Genomic DNA, 20,586 nt, shown 5'->3' on the forward strand with positions numbered 1-20,586 from the left:
TTTCATCCAAATTCGTATTGTCTGTTCGTCGAATCTGCAAAGTTTCAATTGCGAGCCGAGATAGCCGACGTGCATTTAATGGTCCTGCCAACGGAAATGAAAGCGAGGCGTGTCATCCACCGCGATCTCGAGCCATTAAATTTTTACTTTTGAACCCGTTTGAAATCGACCCCAGCGTTCGACGAACAATGTACTGTGCAGGGGCGAGAAGGTGGCCAGCCGGGTCTGATCACTCGTGGCACAATCTACTTCCAGCAGAGAAGATACTGTAATCATTAGGACATTTGCACGGTTCGATATTCGTGAGATATACTATAGTTATTTTATTTGTTCCGTGTAAAGCAAAAATTAGATTCTGCTAATTCTGGATGAAATGAAACTGTCGATGTGAAATTCCCCCTGAGATACGAGCGTTTCTAAGATGCGTGCGTTTAGATCGCTGACGCAAACGAGCGTTAAGCTCGTTTGGCTGGTGGATGCAAATGGGTACGAAATGGAGGACGAAGAGGGTCGCCCCCCGTTGATCGTTTCACGGCGCGTTACGTAAATCCGACCGAGAAATAACTGAACGATGACTGGTGGACGTCGGTGCGTGAAGGACTGCGGACGCGACGCGACGAATCCGCGGGATTGCGACGTATAATCGCGCGTCCGCGTTTCTTTTTCTGCGGATCGAATGGCGCGCGCAGAGGAACGCGCGCGGAACCGCGGAAAAGCGTGGACGGAAATCCCCGGGTGCAACAGGTGCCCGTGGAGAACTTCTCCGGCGCAGTTTCGCAGGATGTTGGTACAGTTTCGCGAGATGCCAGGAACGGGTAAAACGATAAGGACCCCCGGCGTTGCGTCGCGTTTTCCAATCGGGATCGATCGTTAGACGCCCCGGCCAGATACAGGAACAATGGCGGTGCACACGGCGAGTCGCAGCTCCTGGCGCGTTCCGACTGCTTCACCGATGATAAATCGTCTCCGTGGGTGCCATGTATCCTCGTGTCATCGCAACCGAGTCCCGGGCTACCGAGCTCGCGGACTTCTTTTCCCGGACCGGTGTTCCTTCCTTTTTTTACCTTTTCCGCCGACGCTCGATCACGCCGCGTCCCGGCGCAGATTTACGAGCGACGTTTCGCTTTAACCCGTCGCCGATCCAATAATATGTTCGCGAAGCGTCTATAAAAGGCCTATTATTTTACGCGTTAATACATAAACCGTTACTCTCGACCACACGATCCTTACAATGAAATTTAAACGTCACTATACACGATGTTCGGCCACCTCGAGAAAAAATTTTAACGGGAGATTCTAGAATCCAAAATAAAACGAAAATCAACAAATTGGGTTTTTGATTTTCGTCTTATTTTGGCCTCTAGAGTCCCCGATTAAAATTTTTCCTAGGGGTTTTCCTAATTGTGATTCGCTATGAATGAAAATAACGTTCGTTTCTCATGAATTGAGCCCTCGTTTTAGAAACTGGTACGAATCCATTTTATTCAAATAAATTAAAAAGAAATCGTCATTAAAAAAATAATTACTTCGTAAACAGAAGTAGCACGATGCGATAAGTAAAAAAATGAAAAAGTTTGCCAGTAGTTCGGTTCTTGGTGTAACTATGCTGGAGTTATATAGTACGCTTAGCGTACGGTTGCTGTTTCGAGTATGGTAACAGAAACAGTAATATTACTTAAAACAGAGTTCGCTCCGCGCGTCTCTCCTTATCGGAAGACTCATTGCGCAATAGTTCTGGAAAACTACGGGGCAAGTTTCCCCGTTTGATTGCGTACTGTTTGGGTAGGGACATTAAACTTTCGTGTCGTGATTACCAACGTACGTTGCCGGGGTACGTTCCGAAGTTCATGATCGCGGAGGCAAAGAGAATTATATTGGATTTTCTGTTTACCTACGGGGAGGGAACGCCGAATCCGCGCATTCCGCGCCCGGATACTCCGCGACCGTATTCAAATTTCGCGTGCCTCTGTAATTTCGCGACACGATCCATGGCCATCGGGAGCAAAGCAGAGTCACGGTGTTTCTTGGCGTTGATTTCGCCATTAACCGAATAGCAACGGTTTTAGATGGGCTCCAAACCGCCAATAGCCCACAGCGCGTTAGAAGTTCCGCGATGGTTAACCGTCTAAGCACCGAACGAGTCCTTCGGTATAGCTTAACTTTGACCATAGAACGAGAACCCGGAATCTTGCATTCGAAAGTCGCATATAGTGGTCAAATGAATTGTTTTCTTTGTTTTTAAAGAAACGAATATCAGTGTCTTTTAGAAACTGTTGTACGAGAAGCCTCCCTTAAGCGGCGAATTCATTTTCGACCACGTTTCTCCCCGTCGATATTCGTGCAAATGAATATTTTAGTAAAATAAAGATACAACAATGGGGCTTAGGCCGAAATCCATTTCATGGGTTAAGAATTCCGGCGATCTAAATTTCATTTTGCACAGTTTACGTAAATGCATATATTTTGCGCATCTGCATACAAATGCATATATGTATCTCGCATACCTGCATATAAATGCATTTATTTTCGCATGTTAGTGCATACGTTTCGCGTCTATGCGCATGTATTTACATACATTGACATATATTTTGCTCGTGTTTGTATATATTTTGCATACTTTGTTCGACGAGTCGCACACAAACAAACAAGTTAGAATAGAGGCGGCTCATTCGCGGTATTTTTGTGGTACGCGCAGGTGTATTGTCAAATTTTTTATATCAAACAATGCGGTGGGGAAAAAATTATCGAGAAAAACCTCGTTCGAAATCCACCCTCGTCACCTTTTATTTATTCAAATTTATTTGTTTTTATACTTTGTATTCGAGAAAACAAACAAATTGTTTCGTTAATGAGGCTCGCTTGATCTGCTCTGCAAAATTTCAAATTTTTTCGAATTTTCAATCCCTCGTAAGTCGTACGCGTCGAAACGTTATTACGATATTTTGCGCCCGTTAATCGTCGGGCGCAATTTGTTCGTAGCATCGGTGTCTGTTTACCGAGTGCGTATAAACGATGTAAAAAATAATGATAACAACGCGAGACTGTAATCTGGCTTTACTCGTGAGAAACAACGCGGCTCGTAAATCGAGGCGCATCAATCCGCGGCGCGGTAATAGTTATTCGCGTGCAAGTACCGAGGCGCAATTCCTACATATAATAATCATCGTAGCCGAGAAATCGTCGGTTCCGTTTATAATAATACCAACAATTCGATCGATACGCTCGAATCGGCACATGCGTTCTCCCTCGAACGCGGAAGCGACTGGGAATTTTATTTTTTTATTTACGGGTTTGTAATACGTGTAAAAGTCTCATTAATTGCGTATGTTATGAGATACAGTGTGTACAACGTTAATGACATGCTTTTTAAACAAATATAGAGAACCGCTAAAGGAGTTCAGACACTGGCTAAACTGGGTAGTTTGGACAAGGATACGATTAACCCTTTGACTACTAAAAGCGCCTATAGGCAGGCCATAGTCCGTTAACTGCGTGCGTTAAACGCCCATGAGGCATGGAAAAGTTGACCTCCGTAACCGAAAATAATTTTTTCAGAATGATTTGAAATTTTTTAATTTAATTTTTTAATAACTTCTTAACGAAGCTTCAATCGAGAAATTGATATTCCAACCGAGAAATTGATATTATGACCTCTAGAATCTCCCATTAAAATTTTTCGTTGAGGTGGCCGAACACTCTGTATAGTTGTACGTTGTTCAAGCGTAAAGAAGCCTAATCTGGACAAAATTCCGTCTTAGAATTTTGTTTCGTCCAGGGTCGCGTATCGTTGTTTGTACGTCATACAGGAAACGCGAGATTCGTTACGCTCGTAAATATCGTCGACTGATCGCATTCCGGCGTTCCGTCAAAACAGCGTCGCAGCGGGACTCTCGGTCGACGAGGGAGGCGCGGGTCGTTCGGTCACGTTCGGCCAGTCTCCCGAAGGAAAAAGGAGCCGTTGAGGGGAAGACAAAAGGGAGGCCTCGAAGCAGCCTGGAGGCATGCAGCTACCTACGTGGGCTACGCAACTGCGTGTATACGCGTACGTGTACGTAGGTACGCGCACGTTGTTCCCGCCGGTGCGTGTCGCGCGTTCAAACACACCGGGGACACGTGATACGCGCTCCAACGATCCCACGCTCCTTGCTTGTTCCCCGAGAGTACATTGTTTCACGCGACGACGGAGCCCGGTGTGCCCCCGGTGCTCGTGTGCATCGTCCGTCGACAGAAGCCCAGAACGTTTAGAAAAAGCAATCGCGGAAAGATAAACGAGGCGTGAAAAGCGGACAGAGGCCGATAGGACGAAAAGAAACGCGCGAGAGCCGGGCGCCGCGCGACCTCTTATCTCGTCGAGGTCGGAACGGAAGACGCCTACTATCGTCTGACGCGAAAGATCCAAGATTCTCCGAGTCGATAGTTCGACGCCTCTTAATTGCTTCGATTTTCTTATCTGCACCCGTTTCCTCCTCGCGAGCTTTCTTTTTCGAGGCATTTTCGTACTCGTGATTTGGTCGCGCGGGGCATCGATCGCTAGGCACCCCCGATCAAAGAGAATTTCGACGTGGTTTCGGACCTCTGGAGGCTGTCTCGTATCTCTCGGACGTCGTGACGCTTACAGGGTTAAATTTAGCCTCCGATCGTCTCTTAGGAAACGTTGAACCCAAGACCTTTCCAGCCTCTCTTCTCTCTTCTCTCTTCCGCCTTGCTCCGTGTTCGGTTGCCCGGCCAGTTCGCTCCGTGGTCCATGCTCGTTCGCTCTGACTACAAATATAGTCTGGCCGCGTTTTCGCGCGCTTTCGCTCGAACAACCTCCGCTGTTATTTCTCCGAATAACAGAGGCAACCGCGTGGCCGCGCGATATCCGGTCCCCGGGTCTCTGTTTTAACGAGCCGGCACATGTTACGCTCTTATCGGCTGCCTCCCCCTCCCTTGGTTTTCCGGCTTCGTTTACATTTCTCTCCAGTTTCGTAAACGATGACTTTGATATCGTTTACGCGCCCCGACTCTGCACCTTGCCGCGTCAATGCTCGTTTGCTGGCATCCGCCATCGCCGCTTTGTAAGCCGGGACCCGGAGAATTTGATGCTCTCGGTGTTCCCGAAAAGGTGCGTCTCCGCTGGTACGCCAACATCCAACGCAAACATCCGCGCCGACACGGTATAGCACCGCCGTTGCTGCACGCAGGAATAACTCGGAGCCAATGCGAGAACCTAACCCTCTCTCGATGCCCGATTTATATCGACCTCTCCTACGCGAAACATTTATAAACATTATTGCGGAAGGAAACGATGATTGCGAGTAATTTCTATTAATTTAGAAATCGATCGCCAGTGTTGTTCCGAGAATATTTTAATAAGTTTCTTTGTGTAATTCGTGGTCGTGCTTGTTTATCACGATTAAATTATGCAATTCGCTCGCGAGCCAAACTGGGTGAGACGCGTGATTAACGGTACGCGTTGGTACACAAGATTCAATTAACGAGTGCTTGCAGTCGTACGAGTAACGATACCACATCATCAGTATTTTAATAGATCATCATCTCGCGTTATTAAATTAAGGTGGTTACGAATGGACGAATAATCCCCCATTTTAAAAAGTCACGCTATATCATTCCAGCGTTGGTTACCCTTTTTTGGCCCGCGATACTCTCCTCAGTTTTATTTATCTCTGTAATCCACGCCTCTCGTGATTACCTTCCGTTACTGGCAGCAATAAAATACCGAATACGCGATAAAATAAAATAACAAAACAGGAAAATACAGTGACCTAAAAAATTCATTTTGTACCAATGTCGCCGGTATTCGATTTGATTTTTACGATTGGTTCGCTGTTGAAAAGGTTGTAGCGCGAATTAGCAAGCTTTTGAATAAATACATGGATGCAGCCTCGTTAAATATAAACAGAGCCCGCTTCTCTACGCAATTTTTGAATAATATTTCTAGCGAGGGATGAAGATTTCGTCTAAAGCCGGGTTTAAAGGACTATGTGGATGACAATTGTCGATATTGTATAATTATTACGGAAACCGAGTAATGGTAACCAATAAATAATAGTAGTAATTACACGTAAATATAGCAAATGTTATGATAACTTGCGATTGGACAGATCGAGCGTTGGTTTCGTTCATTTATTATAACGTCCTGGCGTAGGTGGGAAAGTTTCTTGGTTATTATGCTTTCGAATACTTTGGGAATAACGAACAGAATGCAAATTTACCCGCAGTTAGAAACGTTGTTATGAACACTTCCTTCGCGAAGAGAAATAACTAAGGACGATTTCCATTGCGAAGAAAATAGGCCAAAGGCTACGAGTTTATTAAACGGAATCCAAACTATTCGGGACACGATAAATTGGCTTTTCAATACAGAGATGGTGAATGCAGTCGCCGACTATATTGAAATTATGCTTATTTAATGCGTGAACACATTTACTCGTATAAAATATTTATCTCAATTTTTGTTATAAATTTCATTCACAGATTTAGAATTCCTCTCATACCGTAGCATTGAGTTCTACGAGTTTCCGGTCAATTTAGATAATTTATAATAATCAGTATACCTATATTGATCGTAGGGAGAGCGAAATAGAATGTAATTATTCCAATAATTGTTATATGCCATCGAGTCGATTTAGTTCATCGATTTCAAACGATCGCTTTAATTTGATTCCAACCCCTACAACCTGAACCCCATAAACGGAAGAAAAATACATTCGCCAAAGCATTTTGGAACTCCATTGGAGGATTGGGCAGCTCGAGAGCCCGCTAAGCCTCGATAACGCGGTAAAATTACAAACGTGGACCCCTGCTTGATCCTCGTTGCTCGCAGACTCCAGGAATGCTCTCCAACAACCAGCGATAAGCGTTCTCCAGGCGTCTCTTGACTCTCGAGCGTTTTTGTCGCCGATCCGTCGGCGTTTCTCGGCCTACGAAATGAAAGAACCTCTTGTTTCGATGTCCCTCCGGGGCCATGCGGTTTCGCTCAGACTTCTCGATGACCTCTTGGCGTGTTTCTTCGGAAAGGAGGACGACGACGTCGACGTCCACGCAGCCGTGAACGAGCTCTGGCCAGATATCGGTATCGACGTAGCGGTACGCGTTTTACGCGCGACCTCGCACGCGTACACGTCGTGTAGCGTCGTCGTCCAGGAGGAAAGTCCAACGACGCAACCTCGCGTTCGTTCGAGCATCGGTGGAGACGCGCGACGCCTGAGAATCAGGAATTCCAAGGTCGACGAAAGGCAGGGACGGTAGCACCCAGGGAAAGCGCCGGAACGACCAAACCATCGGTTAGAACGTAGGCGTGGAAGGTACACCGTACGACCGACCAGAACAAACAGCGTCCAAATACCTGGCCAACGATGCAAATATTTATTATTATCCAGCGCAGTAGGCGGACGAACAATATTTTGACTAATTTATATTGCGGTGTTTCTGCAGATTTGCACGTTGAAAAGTGGTACCCTCTAGAACGAGCGATAAAGTACCTTTTTCAACGAAAGAATCAAGGTTGACAGTCACAAGTTAGTTGAGAGGGGGAAAAATCACACATCGTGTTTTGGTTGTAAAAGCAATTTGTCGACGTTTCTTAAGGACAATAAAGTTTAACAAGTAAAATAAATACATGATAAGTGTAAAAGCAAACAGCCCCATGCGGGTAAATTGAGAAAACGAGGGCAACGAACCAACTGCGATAAACACAATCTGGAAAGCAAATACTTTCTTTTTGTATCTGATAAATTGTGAAATGCATATAAGAAGAATAATCGAATATTAGTCGGTATTTTTTTCCAAATTCGTTCGATACCCAGTTACGAAACGAACGCTTAACCGGAATATTGATTCATTACAACTAAAAAGTAAATTGGAAAATAAAAGATAGTACTGGCGCGAGCCACTGATTCATCGTATACAGATATGCAAAAAATTGTATTCGCTACGATTAATTACAGATTTGTAACGATTCTATTTACTTTGTGTCACGTTTTTCTTTTATCTGTACCGCCTATCTCGCGTTTCTGAATTTACTTTTTATGCGGTATAAATCACTTTTCTCGAAATAACTGCTCAGTTTATTTTGTTGTGGCCGGAAAATCTGTTTCAACGAGCTGACAACCGATCGGGGGAAGGTTTCCATCATTGTGCCACGGAGGATTACGCGCTTACAAACACACGATAAACGCGATTATATTAAACGTATGGTACCTAAATTCGAAGATAACGTTAACAAACACCAGACACGGAGTAAGTTTCGATATTAAGATAGGATATTTCAGATTACTTATGCTGCTCAATAAAAGTTATCGTAATTAAAAATCTCTTTTCGTTCTTAATTTCACGTGCGTAGAACGACCGAAACCATGGAAACCATGAGACATTCTTTTTACTACTTTCATAAATATCCAGAAACCAGACAAAATTGTATAGTTCTTTGGAAAGAGAATTATGAAAAAGGACCTAAAAATACGCGTTTCACGGTAGAATAGTCTCTTAACTTGACTGGACTAATACTTTACGGAGCACGAGTGCGAGCCAATGGAGGTGCACCGGGACGGACCGGTTCAGCGCGCAGACCGAGGTGCGTGTACCCTATTGTAGAGAAGAAACAAAGCCAAAGGTTTAGCGTGAGCTTAATTCTTCGTTTCGCCGGGCGAGAGTCCGACAGAACCGCAAAATCTATAAATTATTCCCGAGGGATTCCAGAAATTAGTATCCTTAGAAGCCGTTACAGTATACGCACGTCGGCCTGTTAATATCGTATATCACCGAATACCCATTCAAATAGATCAATGCGTTCGAATTGCTTTGACGGGATGCTCAATGAGAGGATCGGTGCGCAATTATGCGCGGACCGTAAGCTTCCGTAAAATTGAACACGATCTCTATTGTGTCTCTATCGCAAAAATAGGTCAGAACTCTTAATTGGACGACGAGATGACCAGAAATTATACAGGCAATTAACGTTACTCCGTAGGATCCGTCGGTTTTTCACGCCGCGTTGCGTGCATCTTACATTTATTACGCGTAGCGAAGCCTGCTGTGGCCAGACACGAGAAACGAGCGAATAAATAAACAGAATTCGTCGAGTATAAAGACGGCGGTGCTCGACTCGAGGATTCCGCGAACGGGGCGCCTCGCATCTCGAGAGCCTCTCGAAAGTTCAGGCCAAACAACTCGCGTAGCGGATCAACGGAAACGCTGCCACGGTGTCGACGATTAGCTTGCCCCTGCAATTGGTTCGATGTTCCAATATATACGCTCGTTATCGCGCGTTGGGTATCTCGACAGAAGTCTCGCGGTGAACCTGGCGCGATCGGTCGCCGCGATATTTGTTCCTCGCGATGCGTGTCAAGGGGGAGGGCGAGAGGAGGGCTGGCCTAGCCGCGGAACAAAGGCCCTGGCGCCGATAACGCACGTGCTAGACCAGTAACGGTAAGAAAGTCGAACAGTCGAGGCATTGCTGGGTCCCGGAGCCACGGTATCGGCCGGGGACTATCGGGGCCCGATGCTGCGGGGTTGCCGGGTCTACGTCGGAGGCCTGACGGCGTTGCGAGATCGAGAGGCGGCGTTGTCAGACGTCGTAAGGTTGGAAAGGTAGGCAGGCGAACGGGTGAACGGGCAGGGGAGCAGCGCGGGCGGGAGGGGCGAAGGGGCAGAGGGGAGGTGTGGAAGAAGGGACGCAGGAGGCAGAGGCAGAGGCGGTGGTAGTCCCCGTATTCGAACGTAAGCGTAGAAAAGAACCTGGCGAGATTCGAGAGAAGCGTGTGTGGAGGAGGTGGGGAGGGAGCTCTCGGTCACCGGCACGACCGTAGGACGTAACCGCGGCACGGCGGTGTTGCCGCTTCCTAGGTAATTCCTGGCAGCCGCTTTCGGGGCCCATGGTACGGAGTCCGGAGTCCGAGTCCGGGCTGTTGCCTCTCCGATCCTCGATTCTCGTTCCCGGGTTCGGGGACCATCTGCTCGCCCTCCGGGCCTTTGAATCTTTAATGGTTCGCGTGACTGGCCGCGGCGCGGCGGCCACGGGAGGCTGCCCTCTCGGCACGATGCTTTTTCTCCGAGGTTTTAACCTTGCTCGCGTGTCCTGGACGAGAACGTCCAACGTGTATACCTTCGATCTACGAACGCCGGACGGTTTTAGAAGATGGAAGACACCACCGGGGACCGTCGCGCGAGCATCGTCGATACGTAATCGCGGTCTTTTAATCAAAGGGGTCGGATGTTGTGCGGGACAACAGGGCGGACGCGAAACGCTCCGAATCGAGGCGCAATTATCGGTGGCCGCAATTATTTCGACGATTCCGGGGCAGCGGCTTATACCGCTGACCGTTTTCCACGGGACGCGGGATGGAAGGTTCGTTAACGGGCCGCGAACGGGAATCGTTACCGTTTAATTAAGCGCATTTTCGACGCGCTCCGCGGCCGAAGCTCCTGCACGTCCGGCTGCCAATTGCCGTCCATTCGATTTTTTGAAATACCCGATCGAATGGTTTCCCCTCCGCTAACCCGGTCGAGCTCCGGCGATCCTCTTGCCCTCGAGACCCCGGCTTCGATTTCATTTCGTGCTCCTTCCTCTCTCTCTCTTTCTTTTCGTTCATAACGCGCGGGGGTGGGTAGCGTCGATTTTCACGCGCGCCATATGTCCGCGCACCTTTCGTCGAAAGCGTATCCCCGGCACTTAGTAGGATGAGAATGTTTATTCCTAGGAAAATAGAGAATTCTCCCTTCGAGGAGCAGATGGTCGAAAGTTCGAGTCAGGTAGCGGAGGGGGTGAGCCGAGCGGAGAGGAGCGGACACCTGCTGCACCTAGGTGTCCTTCAACCGCCGATGAACCACCGGTCGCGTTTCTTCCCTTGTCCCGATCACGAACCAACCCCCTCCGTGCTTTTAGCGAATTCCGGGTCACGATCGTGGATCGGGAGCTTAAAAAATTGCACGGGGGTCGGCGGAGGCGCAGGTTTGCCGGTGAAAAAGCTCGACGACGCGACAGACGGTCGCACCGAAGGTTTGGCAGTCCCATGGGCCTAGCCCGCGGCGGCAAGAACCACCTGCCGCAGAGGTCGGTGGGGGCAAGCTGTTCTCGCTTGTTCTTCCTCTTCCAACCACAGCCTTTTCCCCTCGAAGGCTCGTACCCTCTTCCTCTGGGCCCGTCTTCATCATTCCCTGCCGTCTCCCTCGATCATCTCGTCTCTGTCCCACTCGCGGACGTGTTTTGCGTTCGTCTTCCGTCCAGGTTCTGCCACCTTCGCTACCATCGCCACCATTCTCGTACCTCACAGCTTCGGTCCGACGACCGTGCATCGCTGCGACCGGTTGTATACAGGGTGTTAAAAAATACGGTACAGGGCCTGGAAGGTATTCTCGGTAACCGGGTGCGACAGAATCGGGGGAGGATCGCCAAAATTTTATGTTATATTTTTATCAATTCGTTGTAGACCTGTGGACCTGTGGACTCTCAGTCTCAACTGAATTATTTTACTTAACGTTGATTCTTATCAAATTAGGGATAATATAGTTTACACGGTACGATCTAGACAACAGGTTCTCTAAACCGTAAATTCTTTAGATCGTATACTAATGCTTTAACGATCGAATTAAATATTCAATGTACGACTAATATAAATATTAGTACAACCACTGTTCAATACAATGTTAGCTTGTGTACGATGTTCTAATATTAACCTACAATATTCCCTAAATTTACAGAATTGTATCAATACGTTATCGAAAACCTCAATATGTAACAACAATTAAATATCATTTATTTACGTTGATGATGATGCATTAATTAGAATTAGGAAAACCCCAACGTATGTTAATATTAAATAACATATTCATGTTCACATAATAACTTACAATTGGGGCAATAATTTTATATTTTTGGTACTTTTCCATAACTTTCATCCATAATGCATATTTTAAACACGAGTTTCGGATTGAGAAATCTTGTATATCTTTTTATTATGTGCATATTGCATATATTCGTCATTGCTGTGTCCTATATGTATATGTATATCCCATAATAACGATGAAATTGAAGATGTACGATAATGACCCGTACGCATGAAGCAACTCTCCCCTATAATGTATGTACTTACGAAAACCCAAAAAAGTATATTACAGCGAGCAACGAGGAAGCGCTAAAAAATATGTAAAAAGAAGAATAAACCCATGGAAATACAAGAATATACAAAGACGGAACATTAACAACCCATAATAAACCAAGTCGTTATAGAACGTTTAAGCGAATCGAAGAAACCGTCGAAGATATCAAAAACGCCGCATGCTGCTTTAACACCGATATACATTCCATTCATAGCATTGTATTTACCTGGCGACATACGGTGATATTAGGTGTACAGTAACTCGCGAAAGTTTTCGAACCGTACGTGTTTAATTGTTAAAAGAAAGAATCGGATTAAGATTTTCAAAATGCTTTTGACGGACATGCCTATGACAAAGAAAAGGTTAAGAACCACTGGTCTCGAGCGTTAAACGTTTCATTCGAAGTCGATCAAACAGCAAGCCAATGTAAATCTAATGTGCATCGACCGAAATTTCTAACTGGAGCGTGAAATTTACAACAACGTGAGATGTTGCGAGAATGTAAATCGAATAATTAACCTTGCCAGAGTTCGAAGGCATTCTCGGTTTTGGTGGATGCAAACGACGCGGTCGCACGTAAACACAGTATTATCTTATCGTGTTCCTATTTTCTCGCCTTCAAAAGGTGTTCGAAACGCGTCTCCTTTCACTCGATCTTTGTACGAAATTAGCAAGTATTAAATGCCTCGACCTATCCCTGTATTCTCAACACCCTGTATAGACTGTATGCTGCGCTACGCGCGTACAAGAATGGTGAGGGGGGCAGGAGGGAACGGGGATACGTCGACCGGTGGGGGGTAGCACCGATGCTACGCGACCCCAAGCTCAGTCGTCGCGCGACCCTCGTGAAGTGCGTTTCTGTCAGCGTTCGTGCACCGATGAAATTTTTAACGCTCGTTCCATTGCGTTCGTTCGAAGTGTTTTCAAAGTAACGCGCGTCCGTTGCTGCGTGAGCGGCGACACGCCGCAAATCTCGATACATTCGATCGGGAATTATTTTCGTCTCCCCCCGGAGCGTCGCTAACCTTTCTATTTTCGCGGCGCAGAAAAAAAGTGTGGATCGAAAAGGACCGCCGCGTCATCGCGAGCGGGGAGATCGTTTCTGCATCTGGCGTCCAGAAGCCGAAGAGAGGGCCCCGGAGAGAGGAAGGTGCGAAAACCGTAGACGCGCGCGAGTGTTCGCGCAACAAACGCCGGAACAAAGGAGTGCCTCGGCGCGACCGTTGCAACGTGGCGTTTTGAAATCGCGCGCAAACGTTCCGTTGTGCCTTTTCGGGTGATCGTCGGCGCGTTTCCACGAGCGAGTGGGAATCAGCGCGCGAATCGCGCCGCTCGTTGAGAAACTTACGATCGTCGGGGCACCGTGAGAGAGACGGACCATGGGATACTGGTTACAGCCGGTGGATCGGGAATCGAAACGATTGTGCACGCGTTCGCGGGTATCGCGTTAGTCCGAGCAACGATCGTCGAACGAAGGAATTTGCAAACCTGATGAAGCTTACGACGACCAGTGTTGCGACAAGTTTGACGACGGGAGAGAGAAACGGCGAGACGAGGTGTGACAGTGTCGTAGGCGCTACGGAACGAACATCGAAAGATGCGGCCAGTGATCGCGACGACGGTGCGTTCGCGAGGAGCGTGATCGACGAGATCGACGCGATCGATGCCGCGTCCTGGCGAAACTCGCGCAGCAGCGTCGTCGATACTCGGTGAAAGTCAGCGTGACGTGAAACTCTGTCCCCGTGCAGGAACGGAGCCAACGCGCGATTCGCGCCTCTCGTTGTTCCGTTCCGCTCGAGCCATACGTGGAAATCGTTTTGACGATAAAATGGATAGGATCCGGATAGCCAGATCGACGGGAATGCCGATCATCGCCGTTCTGTTGGTGCTACTGCGCCCCGGTGAGTATTCCCCGAACGATCCTCCTCCCCGTTTCGATCTAGAATCGAATCCGCGTTTCTTCGCGTTCGCGTTTTGAAGGTTATGTTCGTCCCGGTTTCGTATTCCGCGAAAGCGAGAAGAGACGTTGCAGATTCTGTCGACGCACAGCGTCGGTATGTCGCAGTTGCGGTGACTCAAGCGCAACGCGTCCTTTTAACAAACTCGTTCTGGGCCGTGGCGAGGCCAAGAGGCCTCCTTTCGCTCGGCCAATGGTGTAACCGATCACGGTTTCAACCGCCGGTTGTAGAATACCGTAGTGGCGAACAACTATACCCCGCTTTTGGTATATTGCCCCTTTAAGGAGCAACGATAGCGTAATAACGATTCTACCTCGTAACAGGCACGGGGAATCCCCTCTGACTACCGAAGTTATGTTCTGGGTTCGGTGGTTGCCAAGATGGATGACCGCCCGAGGTGTACGGGTAGCCGAGCGACCACGGTTCTGGTCGCCTCTTGAACGATTTTCGTCGTACAAAACCGTTCGTTGACTCTTACGATACACCCCCAACAATTTGAGAATAATAGAAATATAGTACTGACCAAAGCTTCTTATGGACAGGAAGCAGCATCCATAGTACGCAAACGCAAACGATTCGTCTAATTCAATGGCTTTCTTCGTTGAATGAAAAGATCGTTGAAAGGAGTATAAGCACGATGTCAAAGGGGACGCATCCCGTACGTGACATTATTAATCAGCTGTTCTCTCTTCGTCGAGACGCGAAAGTTAGCACCAATTTAGTTTCGATGCAACGCCCAACGCTCGATTCCGGAATTGGAAAGAGTATCGAACGCTGTGGAAAAACTGTCACGGTACATTAGGCGCGAAGTTAACAGTTATCGAGATATTCGAAAAATAATGTGCCATTTGCCCCGTCGCGCTCCTCTCACGCCTATCCCACTCCGCCCGTGGCCATCCAATCACGCGAATCGGGCTCAAATTTTGTCGCTACATTATTCTAGGAACATCTCCGTGTAACTGTTCACTTCAGACCGACTGGACCTACGAGTTAGGTGAATCACCCTGCGGAAGGGGATAATCTCTTGCTCGAGGAGCTCTATGCCTCGACAGGACTGATGTAGGAGCCCACCGTATATTGCCGGCATCACTGGTGATTTGGAATCCAACTAAAACCATAGGTCTTCGGCTAATGACCACGCTAGCGGTTGTCCGTTAACGCGAACTGACAAACAGAACCGATGGAACTCGACATCGACGTGTCGTAAATTCGACGGAGAATGCAGGTTGCTCGGCAGCAGCTTCTCGTTCGGGAAATATCGAACGACGACGCTGTGACGGGTTAGGTCTCGTGACGTAGGCCCCTGCCACAGGTGTCTCCTCACGGAACGACGCGTTAAACGCCAGCGACGAGTCGCTTTCCGGCCGCTTCTTCCATCGGCGTAACTTTAAGCAGCGTTCTCACACTCGCCGCACGGATCGCGCTCGATACGCGAAAACTTTGCCCGTTATAGGTTAGAGCGTCTGTTCTCGCGACACGTAAACATTATTCGTCGCCGTGACTTTTATGTTCGGCGTTCGTTGGGGAGTTGCCCTGTCAAAACTTACTATCGAGAACAAGACTCGAGAATAAGGGTTCCTTCGCACGAACACGCGAGGATCGACCTTCGTGCGAGAGACCAGACAAGATCCAACACGAAAGATCTCCAGAAGGATTCCTTCATTCTCGATATTCTCATTCTCAAACATCTCTAGACGATTAGTGATAAAAATATGTCGGGATTAAACGGTTTTAGCTGCGTCTGGATCGACGCTATCTGTCGCGGAATGTAAGAGAGAGAGATTAGCTTTTCGACGTTTTCGAACAGCCGAATAATTTTAGGTTAATTAGATTGCGTGTATCGAACGCGCGTGGTTTTTAGAAAGTAAGTAAAGTGAATATTTTGACGAGTGGTCGGAAACTGGGCTCGTAACGGTACCCGTGATTCCGAGCAGGAAAATTTGCAACTGGACGCACGCCAGGCATTGCTGAACCGAGCGTCGAACGGTTGCGCGACAGTTCCACGGCGTGCACTATTGGCCATAATCGATTTCCCTTTTGGTACTACTTTCCGTTCGTGATGTACCAACCCAATCCGGTCGCATTAGTAAAACATGACAGCGACCAAACGTAGATTCGGTCGGGGCTTTCCGTCGTCTGGTGGGCCGTCGATGGCACGCGAGCAAGAACGCGATATCGAAAAGTAAACAAGACGCGGCGAGCATAGCGGGTGCGGGAAAACGTAAACTACGATGGGTCGATGGATGGGTGAAGAAGGGGCGGCAAAGGAAGAGGGTTAGAGGAGCGCGGATGGATTTATAGAGAGACAAGCAGACGTAAATATAGGCTCGTACATAGGTAGAGGAAAGATGGGGGACTGGAGTTAAGGTGAGACAAAGGTTGGAGAGAGAGGGAGAGAAGAAAGGAACGGAGTAAGGAGAAGGCGATTCGAAGGAAGGGGAACACAACGATCCCTTCGTACGAACGGACAAGAGTGGGGTCAGAGTCATGAAAGCGGGGAAAGAGAGGTCTCGCGATATCGGCGAGAAGTCAAACCGGTGACTTTACCGTTATGCGACCCAATGACAAGACACCGACGGATCGTCTGTCCGTCGTGACGTCGATCGTTACGAACGCGAATATGGGTATTATTGCGTCGAGACGTCTGTCGAAACGATCGTAAAACCATGTATCCCATCTGCTCTTCGATTCCACCTGGCAGCGAGTCAGGGCGTTCCGCTCGCTCTAAGCAGTCAGACGCCCCGATGCTAAACATTATCCTAAAAGGTGCCCTGGATTTAAAATATTCAGCAGTCAGAACCACGGATGGTTGCCCCGAACGATTCCTCTAGTAGTTATCTGTCGTCCATCGTATCGACTGTCATACAGTTCGGTCATAGAGTACGGTTATATCGATAATCAATAGTCGCAACGTATGCACTCGGTATCAATAATCGATTATCGAAAACCGCGTACCGATGGTCGATTTTACTCTCCGTCTTTGGGAAAATTAATGTCCGCGTTGTCCTTAATCGAAGTCGCGTCAAGGGTTATTTAATTTATTCCAAGTAAACGGTCGAATCAAACATTATTTTCGTGTCGATGATATTTTTAGTTTCAAAAGGGCAACCCTCACTGTGGGAAGGATATTTGTACAATTGTCAGACGTCCCTTCATAGTAGGAACTAGAATAGTACATACAAGCATCGAAATGGACAAAATGGTGGCGCTTTAAAGAAACATTCGAATCTTTTATAGGTAGGCAATAAAGAAAGATTCTCTCCAATTATAGAGTCATTCGACCTACATATTAGTGTTCGAGTTATCTCTTCCACGATTGTGAAAAATGTAGTTAGAAGAAAAACGGGTTTAACGTTGAACTGGAATCTACTCGGACCGCGCAGGTTATACCTGTTCCCCTTATGCGCAGTACTTTTCAAACCTCCGTAACTTCCACAATTTTTCATACTTTATACACTTCGAACTATCGATTTATGCAAGAATTTTTTTTATGTTTTCTACGATAGAAAACGACTAACTCCCGAAGCCACGTTCCCACAAGGCCGGGACACGCTCGGAGCGTTTGAAAAGAGTCTGTTTTAAAATTCACCTTGCGCCAAGCGAGCGTTTCGATTGCGGCCTGTGTCTAAAGGTGTACTCGTGCGAACGTGGCTTTAGACCTCTTAGACTGGATTGTACGAGCGATGGCAACCGAGTTGCGTACTATTCGCGGGTCAGAGTTTACATTGTAATCCAGGTATTTCGCACGGCCGTGCGAGAAACTCCATAGTCTAATAGCGCACAGCACATTCTACGTAAAGTTTGCGTCCAGTCAGTAACTCTGGTGCAAATGATAGTTTTTGTTGTCGGAATAACTAATTTCTCCATTACCATGTTGAACAATTTCCTGGTTTATTTGTCATCAAAAATGTAATTGTTTAAACAGCTGTTACGACACCTACTCCTCGCGCGAGTCGATGTTCACTGTTTTGCACGTATTTATATTTTTATTCGAGGTTCTCGTTCAAGAGTAGAGACTCTGCACTAATATATATTTTTTATAATATATAAATACGACTATTGACTACTTTGATTAGAAGATACAGCATAAATTGTTCCTTATATTACAGAGAATAATTACATTATTCGGTGTTTGAAATTCGTCGATTAGTTCGCGAAATAATGGCGATCGAAGAGTTGGCTTCGTCGAGTGTCTGCGTAGCGCGGAGCAACCAAGCCCAGCGGTCGCGTTTAATTGCTTTTTCAATATTTTAATTTCTTTTCAATCTTCGATATAAAAACCAGAGCCATGAAAACATTTCACAAAATCGTTAGAAAAACAATCGAGCCTCGATTCCGTTTAAAGAATAGCATTTTTTGCCTCCCATTCTTTGTCTCATTAAGAGTTCAAAAACCTAGAAAGCACTGTAAGGAATAAAAAAGAAGGGTAGTTGCGTTTCATCACCGAAACCAATAAACCTTTGTATCGAACGCTTTTCTCGAAAATGCATTGTATTCGAAATATTTTGACAGCGGCGTTTCAAATGGACACCCTGTACATATACGCGAAACACAGAGAACGTTCGAGTCGCGCGGAGTTATGTACAACGCAACTAATTGAAATATGAAACATACAACGGAAACAATTTCTCACTTTTATAAAAAGTTATGTCTTTTTATTAAAAAAGAAACATTGTTCATTTATTATTGAACGGACCAGATGTTTCACCAGCTTGGTGACGAAAACTATCGTCTGCATATAGAATTTCAACGCGATAGTAGACTAGTACGCTAACGATGCGTCTTCTTTCGCGCGAGTAGACTGGTTCGATGCAGTCTGAAACGGGCTTTCGGGGGTAGTTAGACGGCGCGAGAAAAGAACGCGGGGAACGCGACGAAGCCAATAGAGACGGAGGCAAGGAGGATGAAAAATGGGGTTTCTAACGAGGACGGTCGTCTCGGTGTGTTTCAGTAGCGGCGCAGGGTCGCGTGGAGGAGACGCAGATGGACACGCACGAGGGGTCCACGGTGCAGCTGCAGTGTCGTTTCTCCCCGCCCAGGGAGAACGTGACGTGCTTCTGGTTGACGCACACGAACGACAATCACGACAACGCGGCGGTCGACAATCGCGAACTGTCGCCGCAGTACAAGGTGTTCATGAATCTGGAGGAGGGCCGGTACGATCTGCAGATACGTAACGTCTCGTACGAGCGAGACAACGGGAAGTACGAGTGCCGGGTGAAGGCGAACGGCGCCGGGATCGACCTGCACCGGAAGTTCATCACACTGACGGTGCTCAGGGCGCCGGGACCGCCGACGATCTCGCCGACCTCCGCGTCCGCCACCGAGGGTCAGAAGCTCGAGCTACAATGCAACACGAACGGCGGCAGCCCCGAGCCGGAAGTGAGGTGGTACCGCGGCAACGAGACCGCCGTGCTTCACTCCGGCAGGACGTTGTTAGTCGAGCCGAAAAAGGAGGACGACAGAGCGACTTTTCGTTGCGTGGTAAGGAACCGCGCCATGCGCGACGGCGAAACACTGAACGCGACGGTGACGCTCGACGTGAACTACTTCCCGCGGGTCACCGTCGGCCCGGAGAACCCGTTGAAGGTCGAGGTGAACGGAACCGCGAACCTCGAGTGCCAGGTGGACTCGAAACCGGCGGTCGGTATGGTAAGATGGTGGCGGGACGGCAGCTTCGTCGCCACCAGCTTTCAGCACACCATCAGAAGAGTGACCGTGCAGGACTCGGGCAAGTACACCTGTCAGGCGGACAACGGGCTGGGCAAGAGGGGCGAGAACTCGCTGATAGTGGACGTTCTTTATCCGCCCACCGTGTCGATCGAAGGCGACGCGATCAGGATCGCCGAGGTCGAGGATACGGTCACCGTCCACTGTAACGTCACCGCTAATCCTCCCCCGTCCGTGATCGAGTGGCTGCGCGAAGGTCGACAGGATTTTCGGCAGATCGGCTCGATTCTTCGATTGAGCCGCGTCGTCGCCGACCACGCCGGAAACTACACGTGCCGGGCGGTGAACACGATATATCCGTCCGGTGGCGAGCGTAGGAACTATTCGGCCTCCGCCCGGTTAACTGTAAGAGTCAGGCACAAGCCGGGCCCTGCCAGGGTCACGCCGGACTCGCCCGTAGCCGTCGAGGGATCCAGAGTGATCCTCACCTGCATGGCCAGTCCGGCTGGCTACCCAGAGCCCAGGTACAAATGGTGGAAAGAGGGAGAGTCCGGGGCGATATCGATGCCCTCGGAGAACACCGGGCCCAGATACGAGATCGACTCGGTCCATCTGGGTAGCGAGGGCACGTACAAGTGCCACGCCACTAACGAGATCGGCAACGGAGAGGCTGCCTCCGTCAACCTGACGGTCCATCAACCGCCCAAGATACTCACTAAGCTGCAACCCCACGTTACCAGAAAGTGAGTAGAAAATTTCACCCAAAATTTGCATGATTTATTTTCTACGACTTGTCCGTCTCTCGATCTCTTCTATTCAGCTTCTAGAGATCAACGAGTTTCTTCCTCCTGCAATCTCT

The 20,586-nt window shown here is 48.0% G+C and overlaps 1 protein-coding gene across 3 annotated transcripts in view; it reads left to right on the plus strand.

Moving 5' to 3' along the window:
- Nucleotides 1–20,586, plus strand: part of Ed (hemicentin protein echinoid) — an 89,386-nt gene that overhangs the window by 63,523 nt on the left and 5,277 nt on the right. For 2 of the 3 annotated variants that reach the window (XM_076772462.1, XM_076772461.1), the window contains exon 2: nucleotides 19,009–20,470. In XM_076772462.1, the coding sequence (XP_076628577.1) occupies nucleotides 19,041–20,470 (1,430 nt within the window). In that variant the 5' untranslated portion in view covers nucleotides 19,009–19,040. Of the gene's footprint in view, nucleotides 1–12,947; nucleotides 14,001–19,008; nucleotides 20,471–20,586 lie in introns of those variants that run through there. The other variant, XM_076772460.1, reaches the window with a different exon arrangement.

This window comes from Colletes latitarsis, chromosome 9 (assembly GCF_051014445.1).
Source record: "Colletes latitarsis isolate SP2378_abdomen chromosome 9, iyColLati1, whole genome shotgun sequence".
Taxonomy (NCBI): domain Eukaryota; kingdom Metazoa; phylum Arthropoda; class Insecta; order Hymenoptera; family Colletidae; genus Colletes; species Colletes latitarsis.